This window comes from Vipera berus (genome assembly GCF_964194415.1).
Source record: "Vipera berus genome assembly, chromosome: 2".
NCBI classification, from domain to species: domain Eukaryota; kingdom Metazoa; phylum Chordata; class Lepidosauria; order Squamata; family Viperidae; genus Vipera; species Vipera berus.
Genome location: NC_138203.1, coordinates 190559838 through 190586538, shown reverse-complemented (window position 1 = coordinate 190586538; position 26701 = coordinate 190559838). Strand labels below are relative to the sequence as shown.

The 26701-nt window shown below is 37.1% G+C and overlaps 1 protein-coding gene across 1 annotated transcript in view; it reads right to left on the bottom strand.

Moving 5' to 3' along the window:
• Positions 1-1956: 1956 nt before the first annotated feature.
• Positions 1957-26701, bottom strand: part of FBXO38 (F-box protein 38) — a 38956-nt gene continuing 14211 nt past the window's right edge. Inside the window, exons 11-22 of the mRNA XM_081318596.1 lie at positions 26059-26201; positions 23786-24005; positions 21970-22089; positions 20281-20454; positions 17235-17933; positions 13804-13904; positions 13385-13487; positions 12600-12766; positions 10705-10850; positions 9435-9538; positions 8732-8845; positions 1957-7497 (exon numbers count right to left, since the gene is read on the bottom strand). Coding sequence (XP_081174722.1) covers positions 7319-7497; positions 8732-8845; positions 9435-9538; positions 10705-10850; positions 12600-12766; positions 13385-13487; positions 13804-13904; positions 17235-17933; positions 20281-20454; positions 21970-22089; positions 23786-24005; positions 26059-26201 — 2270 coding nt within the window. The 3' untranslated portion in view covers positions 1957-7318. The remainder of the gene's footprint in view (positions 7498-8731; positions 8846-9434; positions 9539-10704; positions 10851-12599; positions 12767-13384; positions 13488-13803; positions 13905-17234; positions 17934-20280; positions 20455-21969; positions 22090-23785; positions 24006-26058; positions 26202-26701) is intronic.

Below are 26701 nucleotides of genomic sequence, written 5' to 3'. Positions count from 1 at the left end.
AATCAGTATAGTTTATGAAGAGTCTGGTTTCAAAGCAACCTTATCAATGTGGCATGTTTTAATTATTATTGTATTAATAAGCTTAAATTAAAACTACTTAAACCAGAAACAGGATGCCCACAGGGAAATTGTCTACCATGGATACTAAATTAAGATTCGACATTGCTCACTGTTCCATTGCAAACTGTATATACTAGTTTTGCACTGACCTTGGCTGGCTTAATTCTTTACTTTATTGCTCCTACATCCAATTAAAAATTCTGAAAGATGCCTGTACAAGAGGCACATTTGGATTGAATCTACAAATTGCATCACAAATGTGTAAGCAGTTTCAGGGAATCACACAGCTGCATATAGACAAGTGAATGGTGTGGTGGCCTAATGGTGAAGATGGTCTCCTTCCACTCAGAAGATTAAGAGTTCAGTCTTAGATAGTGGCAGATGTTTCTCTCCTAGGGCACAAAGAAAAAAAAACTGCTGCAAAGTCCACATAGGTGTCAGGAAGGGCATCTGGTCAGTAAACACTCAGCTGCATTCAGTTGCCCCGACTGTACCTTGAATAGGGATTACACAGACGTAAAAAGGGAGTTTTTATACAGCCATACACACACAAATCCTGAAGAATAAGAACATGGCTCTTCAAACTTGGCCCTTTTATGACTTGTGGACTTCAACTCCCAGAATTCTTCAGCCAGCCTGACTGAGGAATTCTGGGAGTTGAAGTCCACAAGTCATAAAAGGGCCAAGTTTGAAGACCCATGAGTAAGTAGCATCTAGAAACATTTTGGGACACAATATGTGAAACATAGAAGATACACAAAAGTTAAAATTCATAAAAATTCCCCTTGAAACTAGTTCATTCATACCATTAAGTCGCTTTGCTACCCCATCTTTAGGATCAGATTTCCCTGTTCCCAAATTTCCCTGTTCCTACTACTCTGGTAGGAAAACAAGTCTGTTGTTGTTGTTCTCGTTAGTGGCGAAGTCGTGTCCAACCCATCAAGACCCCATGGCCAATGTTCCTCTAGGCCTTCCTGTCCTCTACCATCTTCTGGAGTCCATTTAAGCTCACACCTACTGCTTCAGTGACTCCATCCAGCCACCTCATTCTCTGTCGTCCCCTTCTTCTATTGCCCTCAATCTTTCCCAGCATTAGGCTCTTCTCCAGTGAGTCCTTCCTTTTCATTAGGTGGCCAAAGTACCGTATTTGAGTTTCAACTTCAGGATCTGGCCTTCTAAAGAGCAGTCAGGGTTGATCTCCTCAAAACAAGTCTAGCATATATTATTATGACATGAAAATAAAACTTACTGATGTTTTTGTTATAGCTTAGTTTCAGGTTTGGGAAACTACAGGTAGTCCTCAGCTTACAACACTTCACTTAGAGACTGTTCGAAGTTACAATGGCATGGAAAAAAGTCAATGAGGAAACCAGATTCACTTGACCAACTGTGTTACTAATTTAACAACTGCAGTGATTCACTTAACAAATGTGGCAAAAATAAAGTCATAAAATGGGGCAAAACTCACTTAACAAATGTCTCACTTAGCAACATAAACTTTGGGCTCAATTGTGGTCATAGGTTATGGACTACCTCTATCATGACTACAATAGTTATGACAGCCTCAGAAAGGTTACCTTATGGCCTGTAAAACACTGTTGTTTGATATGCTGGTTTAGTTTAATATCCACAGTGACTTGCTTTATGCCCATTTTAAATTGATTGTAAAACTGAGTCACTTCATATACGCGACTTATGAATAAAACTTTGACCCCAATTGTGGTTGCAAATAAGAGGAGTACCTGTGTGTAAATACCACTATCTCCCCCAGCCCTTTCCTACCGAGAAATTAGACTCATCTTGGGTTGAAAACTATAATTTATGTATCCCTCCCCCCCCAGAAAAAAAATCAAAGTTTGCCAAGTGTGATATGGTAAATGATAATACAAAGGCAAGTACACACACACATTTTATTTGTGGTCAAAGACCAGTTGTCAGTTTTACATTACATGTAATCAGGAAGACAATAAAAAAGACAGAAAATGAAATGCTCAAACAAATACAGTGAGATTCCGATTTCCTATAACAATAATCCCCCAATAGGCAAAGGCTTGAAGAATTTTCCTCAGATCTACATCATGAAACATTTATTGATTTTCACAGTCCCAAGTCTTGAGTAGTTGGCAGAGCTCAAGCATGAGAAATGAGAAAAAAGTTTTTAAGAAAGAGTGGAAAACAGCTGCAAAACGTAGAATAAAAAGACTCTTAGCAAACCACAGAAAACATCTTGAAGCTGTTATTTCTGCCAAAGGAAGTGCTATAAAGCACTGACTGAAAGGGTGTCCAAACCTCTATATCTGACACAATTCACTTTTTTTAAAATTTCAGAGGAATAAAAAAAATATACATCAAAATAATGTTGTACCATGTAGAGGCTTTTTCAGCTTTTGTTCACTAGAGGATTTACTGAAGCATATTAATATGGTTAGAGCATCTTAAACTTTTGCATGCAATTTTTCTCTCTGAAAATAATGGGCCATCAAACCACAGAATGCAGCCAACTAGTTTGCTGGACTATTTGAGCTAGTGCTGTGTATTGATCAATTAGGTCTTCTACTGTACCTTTTCTTTTTCACCAAGGTTTATAAGATTATTGTATTTGGAAATAGAATGAAAGCAACAGAGCTGGCATCACATTTAGCCAAATGTTTATATGCCCCTTCAAGATCTTGGTCATGTCTAAAATATGTTAATGAAGGAACGATGGCTATGGAACAAATTTTTATCAGGTAAGATAGCTAAAGTACAGAATGTGGAACCACAAATGGCAAGGCTGTGAAAATGATTTCGAAAAGGATGCTTTGCTGGATATATACAAGAAACCAACTGAGGAAATTAAAGGAAAAATACAAATTGTAAATCATGACAATGGCCTGGAAAATGTTTTATTAGGCCTACAAAAGGGGCTTGTTTTGGTGAAGATGATGTAACTTGTGTAGATGGCTAAATTAACTTCTTTGATTAGAGGGGAAAAAACAATATATACATTTATGGTTGATTGAAGCCCTTTATAGACCTTTTGCATAAAATGGAACAAAATGCATTTATGAATTGTACTTTTGATGATTAAAACTAAAATCTGGATAATAGAAAAGAGTGAAGTTTTTAAATAATCATAATAAGAGATACCTTTATAACTGTACCTATATTTGTTGCAAAGGTAATCAGAAGCTTCTATTTTTTTATTCTTTCTTTTTGCACTTTTGCCTTTTGCCTTTTCTGCTTTTTTAGTAGTTAGTGGGAGTTTTTAATACTCTAAAACTTTTAATTAAAATTATATTAAAAAGCCAAAGCCTGTTAAAGCCTTGAAGAAATCTGTGCAGCGGGAAAAATAATCAAGATAAAATCCTACAACAGTATTCAATCTAATGAAGGATTAAAACTGTTAGAAGTAAGGAATATAAGGCTGGTTTATTTGATCAAAGTTAAAGGTTGTTTTTTTTTCAAATCTTTATAGCTGTTTCCAGGATTGAAAAGTGGATGTGTTATGAACTTGCTTATAGATAAAAGATGGGATATGGAATGAAGGAAGATATATTTAAACTTATAGGGGGTAAGGAATTGTTAAATTTGTTTATACTTGTGATGAAGATTGGAAGTCACATCTTTATATATTTCTTTTCTTTTTCCTATGTTCTCTTTCCTTTTCAGCTTCTTCTCTTTAACTTTAGTCTGTATTTTTACCATTGTAATGAAAAAGCCTTAAGATTCTCTTCTACAGACTTAAGAATGATCATATTTAATCCTCCCATTCATTTTCTTGAATTAACAAAATTTGAAAAAAATATTAAAGTATCAAGTGAAGGGTATCTCTGTTGAGGCAAATATAAAGAGCTTCAGTATTCAGATAAAGTGTCAATACTAAAAACACCAGCAGTAACAGCAGAATCAAAATACAGCAATGTCATATTCCATACACAATCCTTAATGTTTCTCAGCTATCTTTTTTTCCCTTGGTAATTGTTGAGGGACGCAAAATTTTCAAAAAGTTTAACAAAATCAGTTGCTAATAATCTCAAAATCCAAAGATGTTGCTTTTACAGTACCTCCAACTGTATTCCAGGAAATCAAGATCTGTTGATCTTCATATTGCTTCAAGACTTTCCTCTACTTTACTGATGAAAATGGTTCATAAGTTACATTTTTTTTTAAAAAAAATCTTTTTTCGTAACTCATTTGCAAAGTTCATCTTGACATATTTTGTTGGCTATTCTCCAAGTTCTTCTAGGGTATTAATAGTCTTCTGTGACTGCTTTGTCAACTGTTCCCTGTTCCTGTCTATGAAATGGGAGATATGATTTGGAGTAGGCTGTCATCTGCCTTAACGAATATCCTCTTACAGGTGGCTACATGGAATTAAACAAATATTTGCTTTCTAATATTGTATCTGCTCCATCTGTTCCTTCAGGTTCCTTGCCTGAGCGCTGGCAAAGCAACATTTTAACTGGGAGAGATTGTGTATAGAATCAAGGAACAACTGTCAACCTATGAAGACTTTCAGTTTTGGTAATAAACTAAGGAAGTTGTTTAACATCTTTTCCTGAAAATCATTAACAGGTGCAATTTTAAAAACATTTGGAGCTCTAAATGCCACATTATCTGATTCTGTATATTTTTATTAGCTCTTTCTTGGTAAACAGTGGAGCATTTAAAATAAAATTGTGCTACATCACTTGCTCTTAGAAATGTTCCCATCTTTTCCAAATTAACTCGGGATGTTTGACAATGTAAAAGCTGGCTTCAGGAAAAAGACACAACCGCTTTTCAAGCAACCTTACCTTCCTTGGTTGAAATTATATTTGAAACGAAATGCAAGCATGAACGGAATTGCAGAGCCTCTGACAGCTTTATCACCCGTATGTGTATCCATTTTTCTGCTGTGGTGCAATTTTGGGGAGAGGGTTGGCATCTTAAATTGGAACTAGACAACTGAGAGTATCGTTCATTTCATAAGGTGGTTATAACAAATTTTATATGTTCTTTTAAAATATTCTACATTTTTATTGGGTGCCCAGAAGTTCTTTATAGCCTGAAACGTTTCTCTGTTTGCTTCCACTTCTGGCCTTATTTATTTTAAACAAATACAGAGGAAGAGGAAGAAGAAATAATCATTAAAAGTGTGCCAGTAGAACTTTTGAGGAACATCTGAACATTTGAAGGTTGAGGAGTTCTGATAAGCAAAAGACTTTAGAAGTGACAATTATCCTTTTCAAAAAATAAACATGATTACTAAAATATCCGTGGTTGGCTGGGCTTGAGGACATTTCCTGTGTTCTATTGCTCAAGTCAACGTATCAACACAAGAGATGAACACTTGCTAATGGAATAATAGATTATAAATATATCAACCATGAACTTAGGTCCAAGAGGCTTGCAAAGGAAATACAGTTGATTTTATGGTTTGAAATGGTTACTTCAGTCTTTCAAAGGTTACCATTGAAAAGTTAAAGTTCAATTCTTTTAATTGCTCTTATAAAAAGCAAAATAGAAGGGATTCAGATGACATCAATATATGTATATGCTCTTGTGCAAACACTTGACACTTACATCAAACGCAACTCAACCACAGATAAATATACATACAAATTACTATTGTTTATACAATTAAAAAAATACAAATAAAATGAAGCCAACTTTATCACGGGGCTTAGTTCTGTACTAATATAGAAAATAAATCCTTGATTATGCTTTTTGTTCTTCCCTTTCACACACCTCTCTTCTCAGTGTCACTAATGAATGCAAAAAGTATAATTATTGCTTCAGACCAGCATGAAAAAGCAGAGAGATAAGCTCTCTAGAGACATACATAATAGAAAAACACGATTGGACACCAATCACCATACATTTCCACTTGCTGAGCAGGAAACCTATTCATATTGAACTGCTATTAAGCAATGGTGTTTTATTTGAACCTTGATTATGTAATGTTTAGTGTCAATATTTACTTAAGAGAACTGGTAATCTTGTTTTTGAAATGCCTAATTATGCAACTAATTTAGCTATCTCAAGGCTTTCCAGAGAAGAAAGAAATATGTTGTCATTTTCAGGGTTCACAACACCCTGTTCACAACACAGCAAATAAACAATGGAACTGAAATGCAATTCTTCTCTTTTGACTGTTCTTATAATAGAAATAAATGTCACATCATCAACATAATAGGAACAAAATGTTAACCTACTTATTATATAGTAAATTACTATAAACTTCAGATGAATTAAGTATTCTGACAGGACAATAACTATTGGCAATATTATTTGGTTTAGCTCACTTCTATGATACCAGTTATAAGCATACAAGCTATTACACAGATATTATTTTTTGAGACTTTTCAGTCCCCGTCAGAAGATGTTGAAAAAGCTATGCAGAATTATCGTTCCAAGTGGACCCATGAAATGTGTTTTGGGTAAATCCAATCAAACAGACGTAAAAAGTAGCATTACAGAATTCAGGCAAAAGTAACATGAGCAGCCACACATAGAAAACTAGTGGACTAGTTAAAAAAAAAAGAACGTAGTTGCACCTTTCCTAAAAGTTATACGTACTGAAGAAGAAAACTGCAACAGAGGAAATTCATTTATTAATTTATTGCTTTTTATTTACCTTGAACCGTCTAGTCCACTAGTGCTTTCATTTGAACACTCAGACTGGTTTTAATTTGGTTTTTTTTTTTGGGGGGGATAGTTTTCTGCTAATCGCTTGCATGGCTGCTCTTTCCTCTTCCGCCATTTGTCACTGGTTTAGGTCTTCCAACTTCACTTCCCCTTGAAAAACGCACAAGACTCAAAGGCTGTTCAACAGATTTACTCAGAATCGACTCTTAAGTGTGTAAGGAGGGGAGGGGAAGGCACAGATTAAAAGACTCCTGTGGCTTCTGAACACAACATATGGAGGGTTTTACTTCTGGCAAACCAACAAAAATACTGCTATGAATTATATGAGCTAAGAAATTCCACTTTTTTGCCTTGCCGTAATTAATCGCCTTCATTAAAATAAAATTTTAATTAAATCTCGTAATATAAACATATGAAATAAAGTCAACTTCATGAGGGTTTTTATGCAGGGTCCTCAGCATTCACTGCAACTTCTGATACATTTACTACACAGCGGTCCAACAGATGTTGGGGTAATAATTGTGAAGCAGACAAATGCGAAGACTTCTCAGTGCACTACAGCCGTGGGTGAAATCCATCTGGTCTCTGTGCTGGCAATGCCAGTCAAAACACAGGAAGGCCTGAGAGAGCTTCCAGCTGGATGCATTCAGATGTAATCGTCTTCTACTGGCTCCCCATTAACATCACAGTAATGGATGAAGATAGCAACCACCCTCTGGAATACCCCTTTCTTCATCTGACGGAGTTCAGAGATCTCTTCACCTATGGTTTCCATGCAGATATCTGCTGACAGTTGTCCTTTTCTCCGGGGAGCATAAATAGTAGCTAATTTTAGAGGCAAAGAAAAAGAGAATGGAAACAAATGCAATTGTCACTGGAATGACAATTTAAAACAAATCCAGAATAAATGCTATCTCGGACATAAACATTCATATTTAGCAATCTACCGTAAGAAAAATGGCTACGCCACTGAAAAATTAATAACATCATGATTTGAACCAGCTGGTGCAATTATGAGATTATATAAATGTTCTTTTAAAGCCCAGCTTGATTAGATCTTCCTTTCTTGCTTGAACTTCAATGGCATTTGAATCCAATATGCCATATAAACCTCTATAAAATTTGAAAAGATACAAACACCATCTAGAATGCCTTCCTACACTTTAGTGTTCTAAGTACCTTTCTCAATTAACCATGGGGGGAAAAATCCACAATTGACATATTGCTACAGATTAAAAAACTTAAAACTACCATAACTGGTAAAGAATGTTAAAAAAACAACAAGAAGAAGAACTAGGGTATTATGTGGAATTCAAAACCAAATCTAAGCTATGTTCTTTATCTAAAACTAACAATCTTCATATTCTGGATTTCACATTGCACCAGCTAATTGCTCAAATCCATCTAAAGCCATAGTTTGCTGCAGCCAGATATGACTTCTTTAGGAAGGTCAACTGATACCCCCACAGCCAAGCAGGGCAAGGCACATAACTATTATCAGCAGACTGGAAATGCTATTCCAAAATTTACTTTAACTGATGCTTTAAAGTCAGCTAGTGAACAGCTAAGCAAGTATGGCACTCTACAACATGGACACATCTCCTGTCAGTTGCTTCACAAATGAGCATGCCTTGATTGATAATGAAGGGCAAATATCCTCTAATATTCCAGAAGTCAGGTTGTAGAATAATGGGATATAAATTACAGGCGAAACACCCTAAGTGCAATTCACCATGAAGCCATTGACCAGATAAGTGATGAGAAACTTTCACTGGCTGTGATCAAGCCAAGTTTAGACAATTATCTACTGGGGATATGGATGCTTTGATCTAGATATTGAAACAGAGGGACTCAATAGCCTAAGTGATCATTTCAAACTCTGTGTTACTAGTATGGAAGTATTTAAAACAATTACATAAATACATCAGTAAGAAATACACAGGTAAAGACATTCCCCGTAACACTGTAAATATATTACATGTTTGTTTAAGATGAAACTACTTTACTGTACAATGCTTCAGGTTCCCTGGTAAACACAGGGCACTAAATGTTTGCTTACTCTTTTCATCATCTTCAAAATCATATCTTGCATAGCCATTAGGATCAGCTGTCCTTAGGGACCTCAACCATGGAAAATCAGTTATCATTGAATAGGGAGCTCCATCCACAATACCTACAATTAGAACAGCCAGAAAATAGTCTCTGAATTGTCTTAGATCTTTGATGAAGCAGCATTCATAAAATAATACAGATATTTAGTTATTTGCAAGACATACACAGAAAGATGAGGAGATACACTAGTTGCACCACACATTTGTAGGTGAAACATGGCCTACATATATTTTATATGTCCTTTACATTATATGTTGTTGTGGTACACATGTCACTTTTAACTCAGAGAAGTCTGGTATTGGGAGCAAATTGCTCCTCTCCTGTGCTGTGATTTTGCCTTGCTGAACTGTAGTGAACAAAGGAAATCAAAACATTTCCAATATCATATGCGTATTATCCATATGTCAACTGATTTTTTTCTTCTGGCAGATATGTTCACATTTTCATCATGAAAAATAAATTATTTTTTAAATATAATTTATATGTAAATATAAATATAATTTAGATTTTAAATGTAATTCATACTTTTTTAAAAAATAATTCTAAAGTCAGAATGAGCTAATTTTTGTTGTCTAACATACAGGTTATAATTTGAGATTCTTTTCTTAAGAAATTTATATAGCTGCTTTCAAGGTCTTTATAATACTTACCTTCTAGAGTGTAAATGTCTCTCCCCCAGGGATATCTTGTATATTTTTTTAGATCGTCTTCCGTTCGTGTGGCTTCAGGAAAGAATTCATATTTAATAAGCTCTCTGAAGGACCAAATGAAGAAAACACATGAAAATAAATGGGATATTTATCAAAAGCAACCTAAGAGATTGAAATTATAAACAGATCGTTGGCAAACTGACACTCTGTAGCTGTATCTAACTCTTATGATTCCCAGCCTCCCATATTGGTTGGCAGTTGTTGGCCTTCAAGTTCCATATATTCTATCTACTTTTTCAATTTAGATCCAATCTTATTACTTAAGTAAATATTCAAGGTAATTTCAGAACATAAAAGGGAATCAATTTATGGACTACTGTTACAGGCAATAAAGTAAGAAGTATAGCTGTGCTAGAATGTCATTTAACCTTACTCCAATGTGTAAAATATAAGCTGAAAGAATTAGGAAAAAGGATATTTAAATCCAATTTTAAAGGTGGAATTTAATTGTAATGTACCTTACACCTGAAGACAATGGTACATCATTAAAATAAGATTCATCCAAAGGAAGCTATGAAATGGCCTCAGCACTACTGTATATCCTAGACATGTTCAACCAATATTGCCATATATTCTGGACACTTCCCATAATCTGACTATTGGCTATTCTGTCTGCTGTCTGAGAGAATTATAGCATGCCACTAAGAAAGAAAACACAAATCATTATAAATGTTGAAGGATGCCTAATTATTAATATAGATATCTACTCATCCACAAATAGACACAAACTATACATGTCTGTATGAATGAATGAATGTACTGACTCTTCACCCAGGCCTTTGGCCAGGAAGAGATCCTTCATTTCATCATGCATGCCATGTTTCATATTTAACTTTTATATTTTATTGATTTGATTATAATTTCTTTGATTGTTGTAAGGTGCTCAAAGCCACTGCAAGTTGGGCAGCATTGTACAAGTTTAAATAATAATTACTACTACCAGTACTATTCTTCTTAAAACTCCGAAACATCAGAATCTTTCAAAAGTTGTTTAATATTAGTTAATATTAATATTTCAGGCTTCTTCTTCCTAAGCCAAATTAGGCCAACTGTTTTATTGAAAAATTAATGCTATTATCTTAAAGCTGGAAGTCTTCTGGCCCATTCAACTGAATCACAATTGAGTGGGACAGAAGTGCATATGCGTGTACACATACAAACAGAAACACAAACATTTGGCAATAAGAGAACACATGGCTAGCTGACTTACTGATTGATATTTGCTATTGTGTCCATCCAGCTGCGAATCCGGACTTTATTGCGAACATTTGGAGGGTTACTGAATTCATGAATGACACAGATATGATATGGGTAAGGACCACTAAATATTTTTTGCTCAAGAGTTAGTGTGTCAACCTGTAAAAATGAGGACAACATGCTTGAAACAACAGAAAATAGCAAAATACATTTCTGCAGACAGTCTCATCAGGCCTAGAGAATTTAAGACTATGAATCTGCCATTTTTAAACAAAACTCTAACATCACTTGTCATTGCTTTAAAAGAAAAAGAGTTATAGTTTTTTTCCCTTTCATTCTTTCAGTTATTTGGTAAATTAAATACATTCACTGTATTCCAATATTCTGTTTTAGTTGATTTTTGCATGTCTTTTTTCACTACTGATTCATATCTTGTATCAGTAACGTAACTAATAACATTTTTAGAACTTGTAGTAAACTTTCATAGGGGTAGGTTTCTACTTTGTGAGTTGCCATGTCAATTTCACATTGACTGAAAGCCAGAAAACACATTTAGTACTTTGCTAACTAGTTTACTATTCCATCAACACTGACAGGAAGTAATTTCCGGAGAATAAAAAAATCATAAAGAAATTAATCTCACTGTAATGCCCTCCTAGGAAAACCTGGAGGAAGCTTGTGTGTATTTTATATTGCATTTATATTGCATTAGGATGGGAAATAATTTCTATGTGCAAACAACACTGTTATTTTGCACTTCATTTATTATTATTTGAACATAAGACTACCGAAAACTTTCCTGAGCTTATAAAATGTTTATGCTCAGTTTTATTCCAAGAACATGAAGAATGCACCATAGTGCTTTCCAACCTTTTTTCCTTCATTCTCCAAGACCATTTATCAAAAAGTCTTACTGAACTTCAAGGAACTGGCCGGAAGATCCTTCCTTCAGCAGTTGTAAATTCGAACAGTCACTGAATTAATGACTGCAACATGGGGACTGCATGTATTATAAAAATATCATTGAATCATCCCCATGTTATTTCAATAAATTACCAGAGATAATTTTTACCATTATAAGAATGCTTTTGAAGATTTTTTAAAAATCTATAATAATAAATAATAATAATAAACCTTTATTGTCAAAGTACAACATGTGTACATTGAGATTAGCTGAGCCTCCCCCCGTGCTCTCTCCCCCCAACACACAGTGACAACAAACCCTCCATCCTACCACACCATGTGAACCAACTACACCACACACTGGCCTCCCAAGTCAATTCTGCATAAGTTCACAGAGATTATATCCCATTTAAAAGCCTAACAGCCCACGGATAAAAGCTATTTTTCAGCCTGTTGGTGCGGCTGGCTATATTCCTATATCTCCTACCCGATGGTAGGAGGGTGAAGAGATACCGTCCAGGGTGTGAGTCGTCCCTGAGAATTTTCCTCACTCTTCCAAGGCAGTGAACCCTGGCGATGTCATCCAGTGGTGTCAGGGAACAGCCCACAATGTCTTGTGCTGTGCTCACCACCCTCTGTAATACTTTCCTGTCCATGGCTGTCAGACCAGCATACCAAACCACAATACCATACGAGAGGACGCTGTCTATAGTATGCCCTATTTTAGTAAACAGGGCATAATTTAAATGTCCCTGTTGTGATAAGCAATAGATTTGTGTGTCATTACCCGCAAAAAACTCACTTGTACCCAATTGGGTAATTTACCCAGGTTTGGGAAGTACTGAGATAAGGGTGCAACGAAGTTCAAAGTGAATAAAAATCCAATTAAAATATGCCATTAAAGTCAGTTTGTGCTAGTAGTCTTCATGCTAAAATACAAATAAAAATAGCAGAGTACAGAAAAATACACAAACTCTTTTGCTTAAGTGAAAGCTAGCTACATACCTGTTGCATTGGACGAAGGTAAATAATCCGGTTTCTCTCTGGAGGCATCCGAAGTATCTGATCTAGGACCTGGTCCATATTTAATTTCTTGCATTGAGCATAATCAAATCTATTGACAATGGGTGCGTTCTCTACTTTTAAGTGCTTAAGGACACGACACCTGGTGGCTAAAAGGGAAAAACAACCAAGTAAATAATTATACATAAAAAGTTTGTCATTTAATATTACAGCTGTGGGAGGCATAATGAAGAAACTAATCTCAGGTTGTCAATGTCATCTTTATGAAAGTTTAGCTTAATTTGCCTGATGTTAACAGTTTTGAAAAGGCAAAATTTGGAGTCATCGACCTAGAAGTCATTGAGGACAAGACAAATGTGTGAATGTTTTAAATCTTTACATGCCATGAGCCTCTTTATTTATTTAACTAGGAATAGAGGTAATGAGTGACATTTTAACTGCATTTAGTCCATAATGGTGGAGCCAAATAACCAGAGAAGCAGCAAAAACCCTTTTGTGGGATTTACTCAAGCAGCTGGATTAACCTGGGCTCCTGTACCAAGGAGAGTGAATTTGATGACCTAAACTACCACTTTTAACGTTATGATTCTATATTTTATTACTGATTTTATTTCCTCCAATAGATCACGTTTGTAGAAGTGAGAAACCATATTTAGTTTATTTATTTAAAAGAGATTAATGGTTCAGCTTGTTAAGAAGAGTATTCCATTAGTTCAACCAGATTTTCATCAACATTTCTCAAGCTTCAACAAACAAAACGTACATACCATGAATGAACATCATTTTAGGGCAGTCTTTCAGCACCAGGTCTGTTATGCCACAGTTAGTCAATGTGATTCCAACAAGGTTTTTTGATTTTAGTGTCAAAACCTAGAGAATTTATTTAGAGAGTTAAAAATTACTACATGGATCATGCCAAACCAATTAACTAGTCAAAATTATTGTCAGGACACCTAATTTGGGTGAGAAAATGTGGGCAGCACTGAAATTCTCTTTTCTTAGAAAATATTTTTCCTTCTCTCCTGGCATCTGCAATGTTCTTAACTGGAAAACACTGGCTATTCTGGCTGATACTGAAATGTAAATTGTATGCAAACAACTTAGCAAGAAAATATCTTTACAAAAGACAAGTTTCAATTATCTTGAATGTGACTGATTGTCCATAATTCTGATTCAAAATACTCACCTGGATGTGGTCATCCTCAATCACAGGATCACTGGTGCTTGTGGACTTGTCAGCTGTCCGTTTTCTCTTCACTGAATGTCGAGACTTTGGTTTGGCTGCTTCTAATAAGGCAAAATAAATAAAATAAAATAAAATAAAATAATAAATAAAATAAAATAAAATAAAATATAGTTGTGACACTTTTAAAATACTTACAATATTGATGTATCTTGAAGTTTTTCTTAAAAATTGCTAGACAGAATTAAGATTCCAAAATCAATTTCAGAATGGTGGGCAGTGGCCAATGTGACAAAAATATTAAGAACTACCGTGTTTACCCGAAATTAAGACTTACCCCGAAAATAAGCCTAACTTGATATTTCTCCCGGCAATCTTAATTCCAACTTTTGATTCATCTAGCCCTGCCTTTCTCATGATCTGCTCTGCATATAAGTTAAATAGGTAGGGTGACAGTGTACAGCCTTGCCAGACTCATTTCCCAATTTTGAACCAATCAGTGGTTCCGTGTCCAGTTCTCACTGTTGCTTCTTGGCCCGCATATAGGTTTCTCAAGAGACAAATAAGATGTTCTGGTACTCCCATTCTTTAAGAACTTGCCACAATTTGTTGTGATCCACACAATCAAAGGCTTTAGCATAGTCAATGAAGCAGAAGTAGATGTTTTTCTGGAACTCCCTAGCTTTCTCCATGATCCAGTGTATGTTGGCAATTTGATCTCTAGTTCTTCTGCCTCTTCGAAATCCTACCTGTACTTCTGGTAGTTCTCAATCCACATACTGCTGGAGTCTAGCTTGTAGGATTTTAAGCATAACTTTACTAGCATGTGAAATGAGAGCAATGGTGCAATAGTTTGAACATTCTTTGGCATTGCCTTTCTTTGGAATTGGAATGTAAACTCTCTTTTCCAATCCTGTGGCCACTGTTGAGTTTTCCAAATTTGCTGGCAAATTGAGTGTAGCACTTTTACTGCATCATCTTTTAAGATTTTGAATAGCTCAGCTGGAATACTGTCACCTCCACTAGCTTTGTTGTTGCTCAGCTTTCCTAAGGCCCACTTCACTTCACATTCTAGGATGTCTGGCTTGGGGTCAGTGACCACATTAAGCTCATTCTTATATAGTTCTTCTGTGTAGTTTTGCCACCTCTTCTTAATCTCTTTTACCTCTGTTAGGTCCCTGCCATTTTGGTCCTTTATCATGCCCATTTTTGCATGAAACGTTCCCTTCATATCTCCAATTTTCTTGAAGAGATCTCTGGTCCTCCCTATTCTATTGTTTTCTTCTATTTCTTTGCATTGTTCATTTAAGAAGGCATTCTTATCTCTTCTAGTTATTCTCTGGAATTCTGCATTCAATTGGGTGTATCTTTCTCTTTTTCCCTTGCCTTTCGCTTCCCTTCTTTCCTCAGCTATTTGCAAAGCTTCCTCAAACAGCCATTTTGCTTTCTTGCATTTCTTCTTCTTTGGGATCGTTTTAGTTGTTACCTCTTGTACAATGTTGCAAACCTCCGTCCATAATTCTTCAGGCACTATGTCTATCAGATATTTTTTTTAAAATCCCACTTATATCCCACCCTTCTCCGAAGACTCAGGGCGACTTACAATCTAAAGCACAAATCAATGTGCTTAGCAATAGCCTTCATTCTATGTATATGCCTGCTTATTAGGGCTTCCCCCCCCCCCAAGCGGCATTATTACAAAGTCAGCTTATTGCCCCCAACAATCTGGGTCCTCATTTTACCTACCTCAGAAAGATGGAAGGCTGAGTCAACCTTGAGCCTGGTGGGACTCGAACCTGCACTAATTGCAGGCAGCTGGTGTTACTTAAGGAGGCATTAGCCCACTGCTCCATCAAGGCTCTTAATTCCTTAAATCTATTTGTCACCTCTACTGTGTATTCATCAGGGATATGATTTAGTTCATATCTGAGGGGCCTAGTGCTTTCCCCTACTTTTTTCAGTTTAAGCCTAAATTTTGCCACAAGAAGCTCATGATCTGAGCCACAGTCAGCTCCTGGTCTTGTTTTTACTGACTATATAGAGCTTCTCCATCTTTGGCTGCAGAGCAGTGTCAATCTGATTTCTGTGTTGGCCGTCTGGTGATGTCCATGTGTAGAGCCGTCTCTTGGGTTGTTGGAACAGAGTGTTTGCTATAACCATCGTATTCTCTTGACAAAATTCTATCAGCCTGTGCCCGCTTCATTTTGTACTCCAAGGCCAAACTTGCCTGTAATTCTGGTTATCTTTTGGCTTCCTACTTTAGCATTCCAATCCCCCATGATGATAAGGACATCATTTTTTGGTGTTAGTTCTATAAGGTGCTGTAGAACCGGTCAATTTCATCCTCTTCAGCACTGGTAGTTGGGGAACAGACTTGGACTACTGTGATATTGAATGGTTTGCCTTGGATTCGCACCGAGATCATTCTGTCATTTTGGGAGTTGTATCCCAGTATTGCTTTTCCTACTTTTTTATTGACTATGAAGGCTACTCCATTTCTACTGAGGGATTCTTGCCCGCAGTAGTATACCTGATGGTCATCTGAATTAAATTCACCCATTCCTGTCCATTTTAGTTTGCTGATTCCTAAGATGTCGATGTTCAGTCTTGTCATCTCGTTTGACCACGTCCAGCTTTCTTTGATTCATGGATCTTACATTCCAGGTTCCTATGGAGAAAAAAATCTTTACAGCATCGGACTTTCCTTTCACCAAAAGATGCATCCACAGCTGAGCGTCCTTTCGGCTTTGGCCCAGTCGCTTCATTCTTTCTGGCGCTACTAGTACTAGCCCTCTGCTCTTCCCTAGTAGCATATTGGACGCCTTCCGACCTGAGGGGCTCATCTTCCAGCGTCATATCATTTTGCCTTTTGGTACTGTCCATAGGGTTTTCATGGTAAAGATACTGGAGTGGGTTGCCAATTCCTTCTCCAGTGTATCACATTTTGTGAGAACTCTCTGCTACGACCTTTCCGTCTTGGGTGGCCCTGCACGGCATAGCTCATAGCTTCATTGAGTTATGCAAGCCCCTTCGTCACGACAAGGCAGTAATCCATAAAGGGGTGGTTCACCTTACTGGGAATGTATTCAACATTGTTAAAATGCTTAGGAAACATACAGTATAGGTTCTGTGGGAGTCATATTAAAGTGGTTAGAGAATATCATTGAAAGAAGTATACCGATGAAAACAAGTACAGAAATACAATGCAATACCATAATAGGACTCCTATATGAAATCAACTCAAAAATGTCATCCCAAAGCAGCTATCATTCTTACATTTCTATTCATATGCAGATCTGTTAATACAAGAATTGGGCTAATAATTTTAAGAAGGCATTTCTGCTAATATATTGCTTTTGTATTCTACTCTCCCTTGGAGCTAGGGTGACAAAGCAAGACAATTCATACAAGACATCTACATAATGTAATCTTACCTGGCTGAGACACCAAAGGCACATGGGAAAGTCTACTTCTGGCTCTTGTTAAAGGCCTACGAGGATAATCTTCATTGTATTCCATTTCAAACCTTGCTTGCTGTAAAGTACTGCCCTCCTCATTAGCAATCTCACAGACACACTCATTAGTCCTCTCATTGCTGGCTTCCCCTGAGGAATCACAGTTTGCTAAAGTTCTCAGAGAAAGTTCTGCTCCTCCCACAGATGGCCCATTTGTACCACGGGCTCCACTGGTAGATGGAGATTCATCATCAAAAGCTCCGTTAGTTCTCTTTTGCTGGCTCTGAGGCACATAGCAGGAACACCTGGAGCATAAAGAATTATCTTCATCATCCCGCTCAACGGAATCTTCATTCCTACAGAGACATTTCCCAGAATCCTCTGCAGCTAGAGAAAGGGACTCATTAGAGCTATCTGCTTTCCTGACATCTTCCAGGCTTTGAGAAGCAGCAGCGGACGAGCTTCCTGGAGTTCCAGTGTCCCCACCACAGCTTGGGTTACAATCTTTGTTTTTATTTTTTTCTGTGGTCACATCACTGGCTGCTTTCATATCTGCTTTAATCTGCTCACTCGTGACTTGACAGCCCTTTTCACAGCTGCTCTCCTCAGAAAGAAAAAGCTTCACCCGACTGGCACTGCATCTTTTCCGCAGTGGAGCTTTGCCTTTACCACTCACAGCTGCAATATCGGAAAAGCAGAAGAGTAAAGTAAGGCAAAGCCTGCAACACACACAATTACCAGGACACAGAAAGGTAGGTCTTAAGCTCACTAGAGTAGAAAACCCAGGATAAAAAGCATTGTAGGGACAGGAAGTAGATGGCAGAGGACAGCAGAGGTAGGCGGTAGAGTGAGGGTGGTCAAAAGGGCAGAGATGGGGATAGCTGAAGTGCAGGCAATTTGTCAGGGCAGGAGAAGGGTCCTGTGTAACTATTGCAACTGGGATTGCCATAGTTATAAAAAAAAAATAAAAAAAAATCAAATAATTTTTTAATAGATAGTGAGGTTTATTGAAATTAACAAATGGCTTTTGGAATTTAAAGGCCATAAATTATTCTGTTGGAAACGCTACATTTCAGTTAGAGGTAAGAAAAGTAAAGTTGTCATTTTTGTGGCTCAGGGTTGAAATGAGGAGGCTTTGATACCTTGAGCCTTACAGATATTTCATTATCCAAACTGGATAACATCATCATCAGCACTAGTGATGTTTTTATTACCCTAGTTTGGGCAATGAAAAGTCTGCAAGAAAACAACCAAGCTCTGAGAGCACCAAGGACCTCTCACTGTAATATTTTTCCCCATCCAAACTCATGGGCCCCTGGAAATCCATCCACTCGTTTTAAAAACTTCCTGAAATTAGTGAAGTATTAATAGTCTCTCCCGCCCCCATAAACACACCTAAAGTTTAAATGTTAAGCCATTTGTAAATTTACTAAACATAGTGAGGGTTTGAAATGCCTAGAAACACCTAAGATTACCTATTTCATCATCCTTTTCTATAACTATTATAGTTTATATAACAAAAATGCTAAGTGCGCCGTATATGTTACTTCAAAACAAGTGAAGAGAACAAATATACTTGGTATTAATATAATTAGAATTCTGCAAGGCATCGTATATCTGTCAGATTATCATTCTGAAACAAATATGAACATATCAAGCATTTTACAAATTGCAGTAAAAGCTTACTTCAGATTATTGCAAATGAATCTGTATAATTTCTGAAACACGCACTGTCACCTCGTTAAAACCCAAGAGGAGGGAGAAAACAGCCACTTGAAAAGACAGGGTCTTCCTATGTACAAACTTTGATCTCTCAAACTTCGGCTTAATATCCTACCTAATTTAATTAAAATTGCAAGCTCTGGTTAAACTCAAAATACAATTCATTGACTGGATTGAATTCTAAACTCCTTTTAAAACAAAATAGACAACCTATAATCTGCTGGGTCATCGTTTCAGAGACATTTCCTCACCTAAACAGAGAAACAGAATGACCTCAGGCAGGCAAAAGAGCAGTGGGAACCAAACCAATTCCCCACTTCCCGTTGGCTTCCCCATTGGTTTTCCTTGTACAAACTGGCAGGGAGTGTTGAAAAGATAATCATGTGACCATGGTAGTATGGCTGCACAGCAACACTGAAACATGGGCCCTGGTTTGTTTGTTTTTTTTTAAATCAGCCCATTTGAGGAACATTGATTCAAAAAATTGGTGCCCTGTAATGCACGATTTGCCCAAATAATGGTTAGAACTATCGAACAGAAGAGTTTCACTAGTGCATAGATTTTTACTCCGATATTAATTCTGAAAGGAATCTTTATTGAACAATGCTAGGTGATCAAAGCTGTATTCAAACCCTGCTTCTTCAAAAAGTATGAACATCTATTAAAATAGAACTTGAAAAGCAATCATATTTATTATTAATCAAATATAAGTAACTGCCCTTCTCACCAAGTGACTTGGACAATACACAAATAGATAAAAACCACAAAACCTCAGATATTGGAAGACTGCTATCATGTCACCTCTAGTCCTGCTCTTCATCAGACTAGACATACCCAGTTCTCACAACTGTTCATTGTATGTTTTAGTCTCCAGTTCCCTAAACATCTTTGTTGTTCTTCTTTGCACTCTTTCTAGAATCTCAACATCTTTTCTGTATCGTGGTGACCAAAACTGGATGCAATATTCCAAGCCTGGTCTTACCATTGCAGTACAAAGCAGTATTAACACTTCACATGATCTTTGTACTATCCTTCTGTTGATGCAGCCTAGGACTGCACTGGCTTTCTTTGGGAGCTGCAGCACACTGCTATTTCATAGCTAAGTGATTGTCCACTAGGATTCCTAATTCCTTCTCACAGTTATTGTTGAGCCAAGTGCTACCTATTCTATACTGGTGCATTTAGTTTTCCAAATGCTTTGGTATTGCAAAATTTCTCAACAGAATTTGAAGCACTACACAGATCCATTTTGTAATACAGAATACAACATATTCTACATACACAAGAAAATTAAAACTCGCACCTAAGGGTTCCTGGTTTTCCACTGGATCCCTAACTCTTTCCTCTCCATCTGAGTAACTTTGTGCAATGCTGTTTGTGATACAGGATCTTGCGATGTTTTCATCTTCATCTTCACTGTCTGAATCGTGCACTGTAATAGGTGCTAGGTTTACACTAGGCTGCAGACCACTAGGTCCTGAAAAAGACGCAAACATAAATAATCGATTATTCTGGTTTCTTAAGTCATGACTCACCAAGATTGAACTTGTAATTCTAGTATACTATCTAAACTAGCTGGGATTTGTATTGTGGTTTGGAATACCTACCCAAAGGAGTTTCTGCAGTTCATATGTGTGTTTTTCTCTTCTTCAAGTTCCCCTCAAACATCATAGAGAGGAATAAACACAAAACACAGTGTGTACTCTGTTTTGTATCAAGTTGGAATGCTTCCCAACTCTCCTTTAGACATTCATCTGGACATATTGAGGTCTTTAAAAAAAAGCAGATTCACCACTGCTTCCAAACATTCAGGTGGGAGGTCTGAAGAGAACTATGCACATATTTACATGAATGCAAACAAAACTATTGTTGTGATTTACTTTCTTGCTTTCTTCAGGCCCTGTTGATATTCAGAGGGCACATACAAGGGTAGTAACCCTTCAGACCACCCAAGTGGAGGCTAGAGAGAGATCGCATTGCACATATGACTCTAATCTCTACCTAGTCTGAGTCCTTCACATGATTAGGCAAATTAGGTTTTGTTTTTTGATGTTCAAGTCTTCTGTTAGTTCCTTCCTGCCACAATCAATTAGTACCATACAATGCAATTAGATTAATCCAGCTATCTATTTGTAAAATGATGAAAATGTATTCTGTCACATAAATATACCAAAAAAGAGGGTAAAATGAAAGCTATAAGATATCACAATGACAACTAGAGGTTACTAAAAGCCTTCTTGTTGGTTGTAAGCAATGTTTTCTTGGCCAGGAAATACATTTGTAAAGGATCTCTGCACAACCCTAATCCAAAAAAAAAAGAAAAGAAAAAGAGATGCATAATTGTATCTCAACTGAATAGTAAACTAGTAAGTGTTTTGGCAGTCAGAACAAGATTAATGTGGTATACCAGGCAGCAGTGCAAACTTGAAATCCAAAGTTTGTATCTTGCTAGAACTATTAACTTAGTATATATGTATAACGCAATTTAATATAAATAAACTTATGTTTTAGCAATGTATCTCAACCTTCACATCAGCAATATAGGAAAATCTATGTAATCATCAGGAGTCGAAAATTACTTGATGGCACTTACTCAATCAGTTCACTCAACGATCTATTTCCAAAGTAATCTAAAAATTACTGTAAATAATTTTTTTGTACAAAAATCAAATTTCTGTACAAAAAATGATTTAATATTTGAAAGCAACTAATGTCAATATCAAGTGTTTAAGTTCAAACTATGGCACTTTAAACTGTACAATTTATTCTGATAGTAATACTATCTTGGTGAACCTTAGCAGCAATAAACTTATTTGCATGCAACTAGTGAAACAAGGAAGGACAGGAAGGCCTGGAGGAACATTGTCCATAGAGGACAGGAAGGCCTGGAGGAACATTGTCCATAGGGTCGCGATGGGTCGGACACGACTTCGCAACTAACAACAACAACAACAGTGAAACAATAAGGGAAGTATGTGGACGTGAAATTTACCTGCTTGTTCTTCATCAATTTCCATGGGAAGAAGTGCTTGATTAGTTGCAATTGCTTCACTGTGGCTCTCCACCAAGGCCATTCCATCTTCTTGTGCCACCTCCTCTATCTCATTAAGTGCTATAAAAACAAGTAAGAATGATCCAGATAAAAACAAGAACACCTCTTTTCATGAGTTGATAGATTCTGTTCCTTGTATAGCCGAACTATGATTGTAGGAAATCTTCCAAGGGGAATAGCAACACTCTTAGCCTGGAAAAATAACTAATAGTTCACTTTTAAATTTTAAATTTTGATGGAGGCTTTCCATGTTGTACTGAGAGAAAAAATATAGCTTTCAAACTAAAAGATAAGAATGCTTACGATTAAAAAAATTCTATAATTCTACAAATTCTACAGTAAACTAAAGGCAATATTAAGTTATATTACCCCTACTAAGCAAAAATAAAGTCTGTATTGAGAGTTATTTCAATGGTAAAAATCATACTTGTCAAAAATAAGAACAAACAGTGATGCAACACAAAAGGGATAATTTTAGAACATTATGGGTGATAGATCAAACTGATATGTTCTTCACTATTTAAGAGATGCAATAGAGAATGTTAATAGTTATTATTCTGTGTGATTGATGATGTGACATCAAGTCAGTGTCAAACTTCAGTAATCACCCAAATAGACCTCTTCCAGGATGATGTGTCCCCAGTCTGCCCTTTCAAATATTCCAACATTGAACTTGTTGTTGTAACTAAATCCATGCCTATTATCAACCTGGTGATAACTAGAGTGCTGCTCTAACCATCTAATATTAAAGATTCCTGTGAGTATGGAAAATATTCTAATCTAAGGTATCCTGGATACCGATAACTCTAATGTACAGAATTGCAATTTACTCTTTCCATCTTTGTTCTGGTTTCTTTGAATTGGTTTCTATCTGTTCACTGGCATCTTTTAGCATACTAGTTGAAAGCAGGAACTCCTTCAAGTTTGGAAAATGCTTCCCCCCCCCCCCCCCCGGTTATTTTTCTCTTCAATCACTTTATAAATGTTAGAATAAGAAAAGGACCATCAGTTTAGTACAATGGTTAAAGCACTATAAATTAGGAAACCGTGATCATGGGTGATCTCGGGCCAGTTACTTTCTCCTAAGAAAAAGGTAATGGCAATTCACTTCTGAAAGTCTTGCCAAGAAAACATGGCAGGTTAACACTGCCTTGAAGGAGTGAAAATATTGGAAAAAAATTGCAAACATTTCAGTTCCAGTTCAGAATGGCAACTGACAGTAACAGATAGCAACAGATGCCAACTAAATGTATATTGTGTAAATGGTGGCTCAAATGGTGCTCAATAAGCACACTTGTATAACAAATTATAAATTGTTTTTAGGACGCTTTCGGTTTTACATACACAACACACATAAGGATGAACGCAGATATATTGTACAGGTTAAGTAACGCATGAAAGCCAGCTTGATGCAGTGGTTAAGGCATCAGGCTAGAAAATGGGAGACGTGAGTTCTAGTCCTGCTTAAGAATAAAACCAGCCGGCTAATCTTGGGCTAGTCTTTCTCTTGACCTAGGAAGGAGGCAAAACCTTGCCAAGAAAACTTTAGGCGATCTCTGAAAATTGGGCATGACTGGAGAAAAAAAAAAGCAGAGCATAAAGAATTAGAGCATAAAGATAGGAATTAAGTTAAAAGTGAAAAAAAAGTAAGATGTGAAACATGTCTGGAAGGGGAGGATGATACTTTTCTCCTTGTTGGTGGCCTATATACTATATATAGACAATCACATTATTAAAAACTATTAATAAAACTTACCATCTGCTGCATTCTGCTGTTCCTCCATCTGTTCCTCCTGTCGCAATTCGTTCTCTTCATTTTGATCATTTGGTTGCTGATGGTGATTATGGTGAATATTGGCATTATTGTTCTGGTGGTTATTATTGTTGTCATTGTCATTGTTGGAATTCTGGTTGCTCACCAAAGCAGAGGAAACTCCAATTCCTGTACCTGCACTCAGACCTACACGAGCACAGCCCTAAAATACATTAAAGGAATTACCGACTGGCAACTCACAAAGAGTTTCCAGGACAGTATTAATCAAAGATCATAAGATGACAGGAAACTGTGACATCTGAACACCAAGGGATCGTTTCCGACCCCACATAGACACTTCAATGCTCTTTTCCAGAGAAGACCAATGACTTCTGAAATGGCAGTAAACCCCACGATAGGCTGTATAAACACTGCTGCTTTTAGCTTTATAAACACTGCTCTTTTATCTTTGTATTATTGGCTTAAAATATGACAGAAAGTAATACTTTTTTTAAAAAGGGACGCGGTGGCTCAGTGGGTTAGGACGCTGAGCTTGTCGATCTGAAGGTCGGCAGTTTGGCGGGTCGAATCCTGAGTGCCGCGTAGCAGAGTGAGCGCCTGTTACTCGTCCCAGCTTCTGCCAACCTAGCAGTTCGAAAGCACGTAAAAATGCAAGGAGAAAAAATGGGACCACTCTGGTGGGAAGGTAACAGTGTTCTGTGCGCCTTTGGCGTCTAGTCATGCAGGCCACATAACCACGGAGACGTCCTTGGACAAGCTCTGGCTCTTCGGCTTTGAAATGGAGATGAGCACCGGCCCCTAGATTTGGAAACGACTAGCACGCATGTGCGGGGGAACCTTTACCTTTCCCTTAATACTTTTTAGCATTAGGAAAAGTGCCAAAGCAGCTTCTTTGAAGCTTCTTTGCTGAGTTACTCCACAAAGCACCGTTTCCTCCTCATGCTGGACAGAAAAGTCTGAGTATTGTAACTTGACCTGGCTCTGACAGTGAAGCTACTTTGTCCAGTATTGGCTCAGGTTACACAACATGTGGCCTGCTCGTTCCCAGCCTCCTGAGTTCTGCAGATCTTCAGAAGGTAAGGGGAGGGATTCTGAGGACCCTTGAAGAGGACTGTTTGGAATCTGATGGGCCAAATGCCTTTGGGGACCTGGCAGGGCAGGGATGTTTGAGTGTGGGAGGGAAAATAGATAAATGGGGGTACAGTGCAACGTCTCTGCAAAGTTAAGTATTCTACAGAAATCACCTGGTCATTCTTAATTCTGTAGAATTCTTAACTTTGAAATAGGGTTATATATAGCTTTTGGGGGTTTTGATGTCACTTTGAGCGGTCATTAAATGATCTGTCGTACCTCAAGGATAACCTGTATTTTTATAAGCCTCTTGCTTGATACTTCTATTGTAACTTGCAATACTGAACTAGTTTTCAACACTTATGTCTTATCATTATGCAGAATTAATCTGACTTGAGATATGGAGTGCACACAAGTCCTTTTCCCAGATTCTGACCATCCTTGCTGCTTTGAACATTTTCTTTCAAATTACACACTTCTATTGCATGAAAGTGCGTATAGTCAAGGCTATGGTCTTCCCAGTTGCAACGTATGGCAGTGAAAGTTGGACCATAAGAAAGGCTGAGCGCCAAAGAATTGAGGCCTTTGAACTGTGGTGCTGGAGAAGACTCCTGCGAGTCCCTTGGACCGCAAGGCGATCAAACCGGTCAGTCCTAGAGGAGATCAACCCTGACTGCTCTTTAGAAGGCCAGATCCTGAAGCTAAAACTCAAGTACTTTGGCCACCTAATGAGAAGGAAGGACTCACTGGAGAAGAGCCTAATGCTGGGAAAGATCGAGGGCAATAGAAGAAGGGGACGACAGAGAATGAGGTGGCTGGATGGAGTCACTGAAGCAGTAGGCGTGAGCTTAAATGGACTCCAGAAGATGGTAGAGGACAGGAAGGCCTGGAGGAATGTTGTCCATAGGGTCGCGATGGGTCGGACACGACTTCGCAGCTAACAACAACAACAATTGCATGAAAAACTATCAAAAAACAGGACACAGCAAAACACAGGAAAATTATGATGAAGTTTATGGAATGCTCATGCTTTCAACTCAGACTTACTCTTTGTGTGAGCAGGTGACTGCCTGCATAGGATTTTAATTCCATACATTAACCAAATAAAATTTTATTTATTTAAAAGCACTCAGTAGAAGCTTAATATTTGGTGCACAGACTCAATTGTTATTTTTTATGCTCACCTTGGGTGGTTCCCGAAACATCTGGTCCAGAGAGATAAACTCCAGGCTTGGTAGTAATTCAATAAACTGACTAAAAGAGTCTAGTTTTATTGCATGGCATCTCACCAGGGTGAGATCAAAAAGCCGAGTCCATCTTGAATGATCTACAGAAAAAACAATGGGTTTATCACAATATATTTTCCTAAATGCACTTTCCAAGTTTGAAAATTACTCTTATTTCACCATATCAATTTGGGTTTCCTTCTTCATTTCTACCATTCCAAAAGTGGATTCACAGTTATTCTAATGAATATTTTGCTGAAAGCCTCTATTTTCACAGGTAGCTAGTTAAACAGAATAACAAATACCGGTACTATTAAGACTAAAAAAATTCCCACCCCTCTCAAACTTAAAATACATTGCTTTTGTTACAGTACAAGTGAAACACAGAAAAATAACAAACAAGCACCTTGGGAATTAATATTTCAGAAGCCTAAAGTTGGAGCATTGAAAAATTAAGATTCTTTATTTGACTGACGAGTTTAAAATCTATAGGTTTCAATGAAATAATTTCTTTCATTAGCACAGCTTTCATTTCATGAATAGAAGTTTTCTCTGTTCATGAATAGAGTAGATATTACTCACTGAATCATGAGTGGGTATC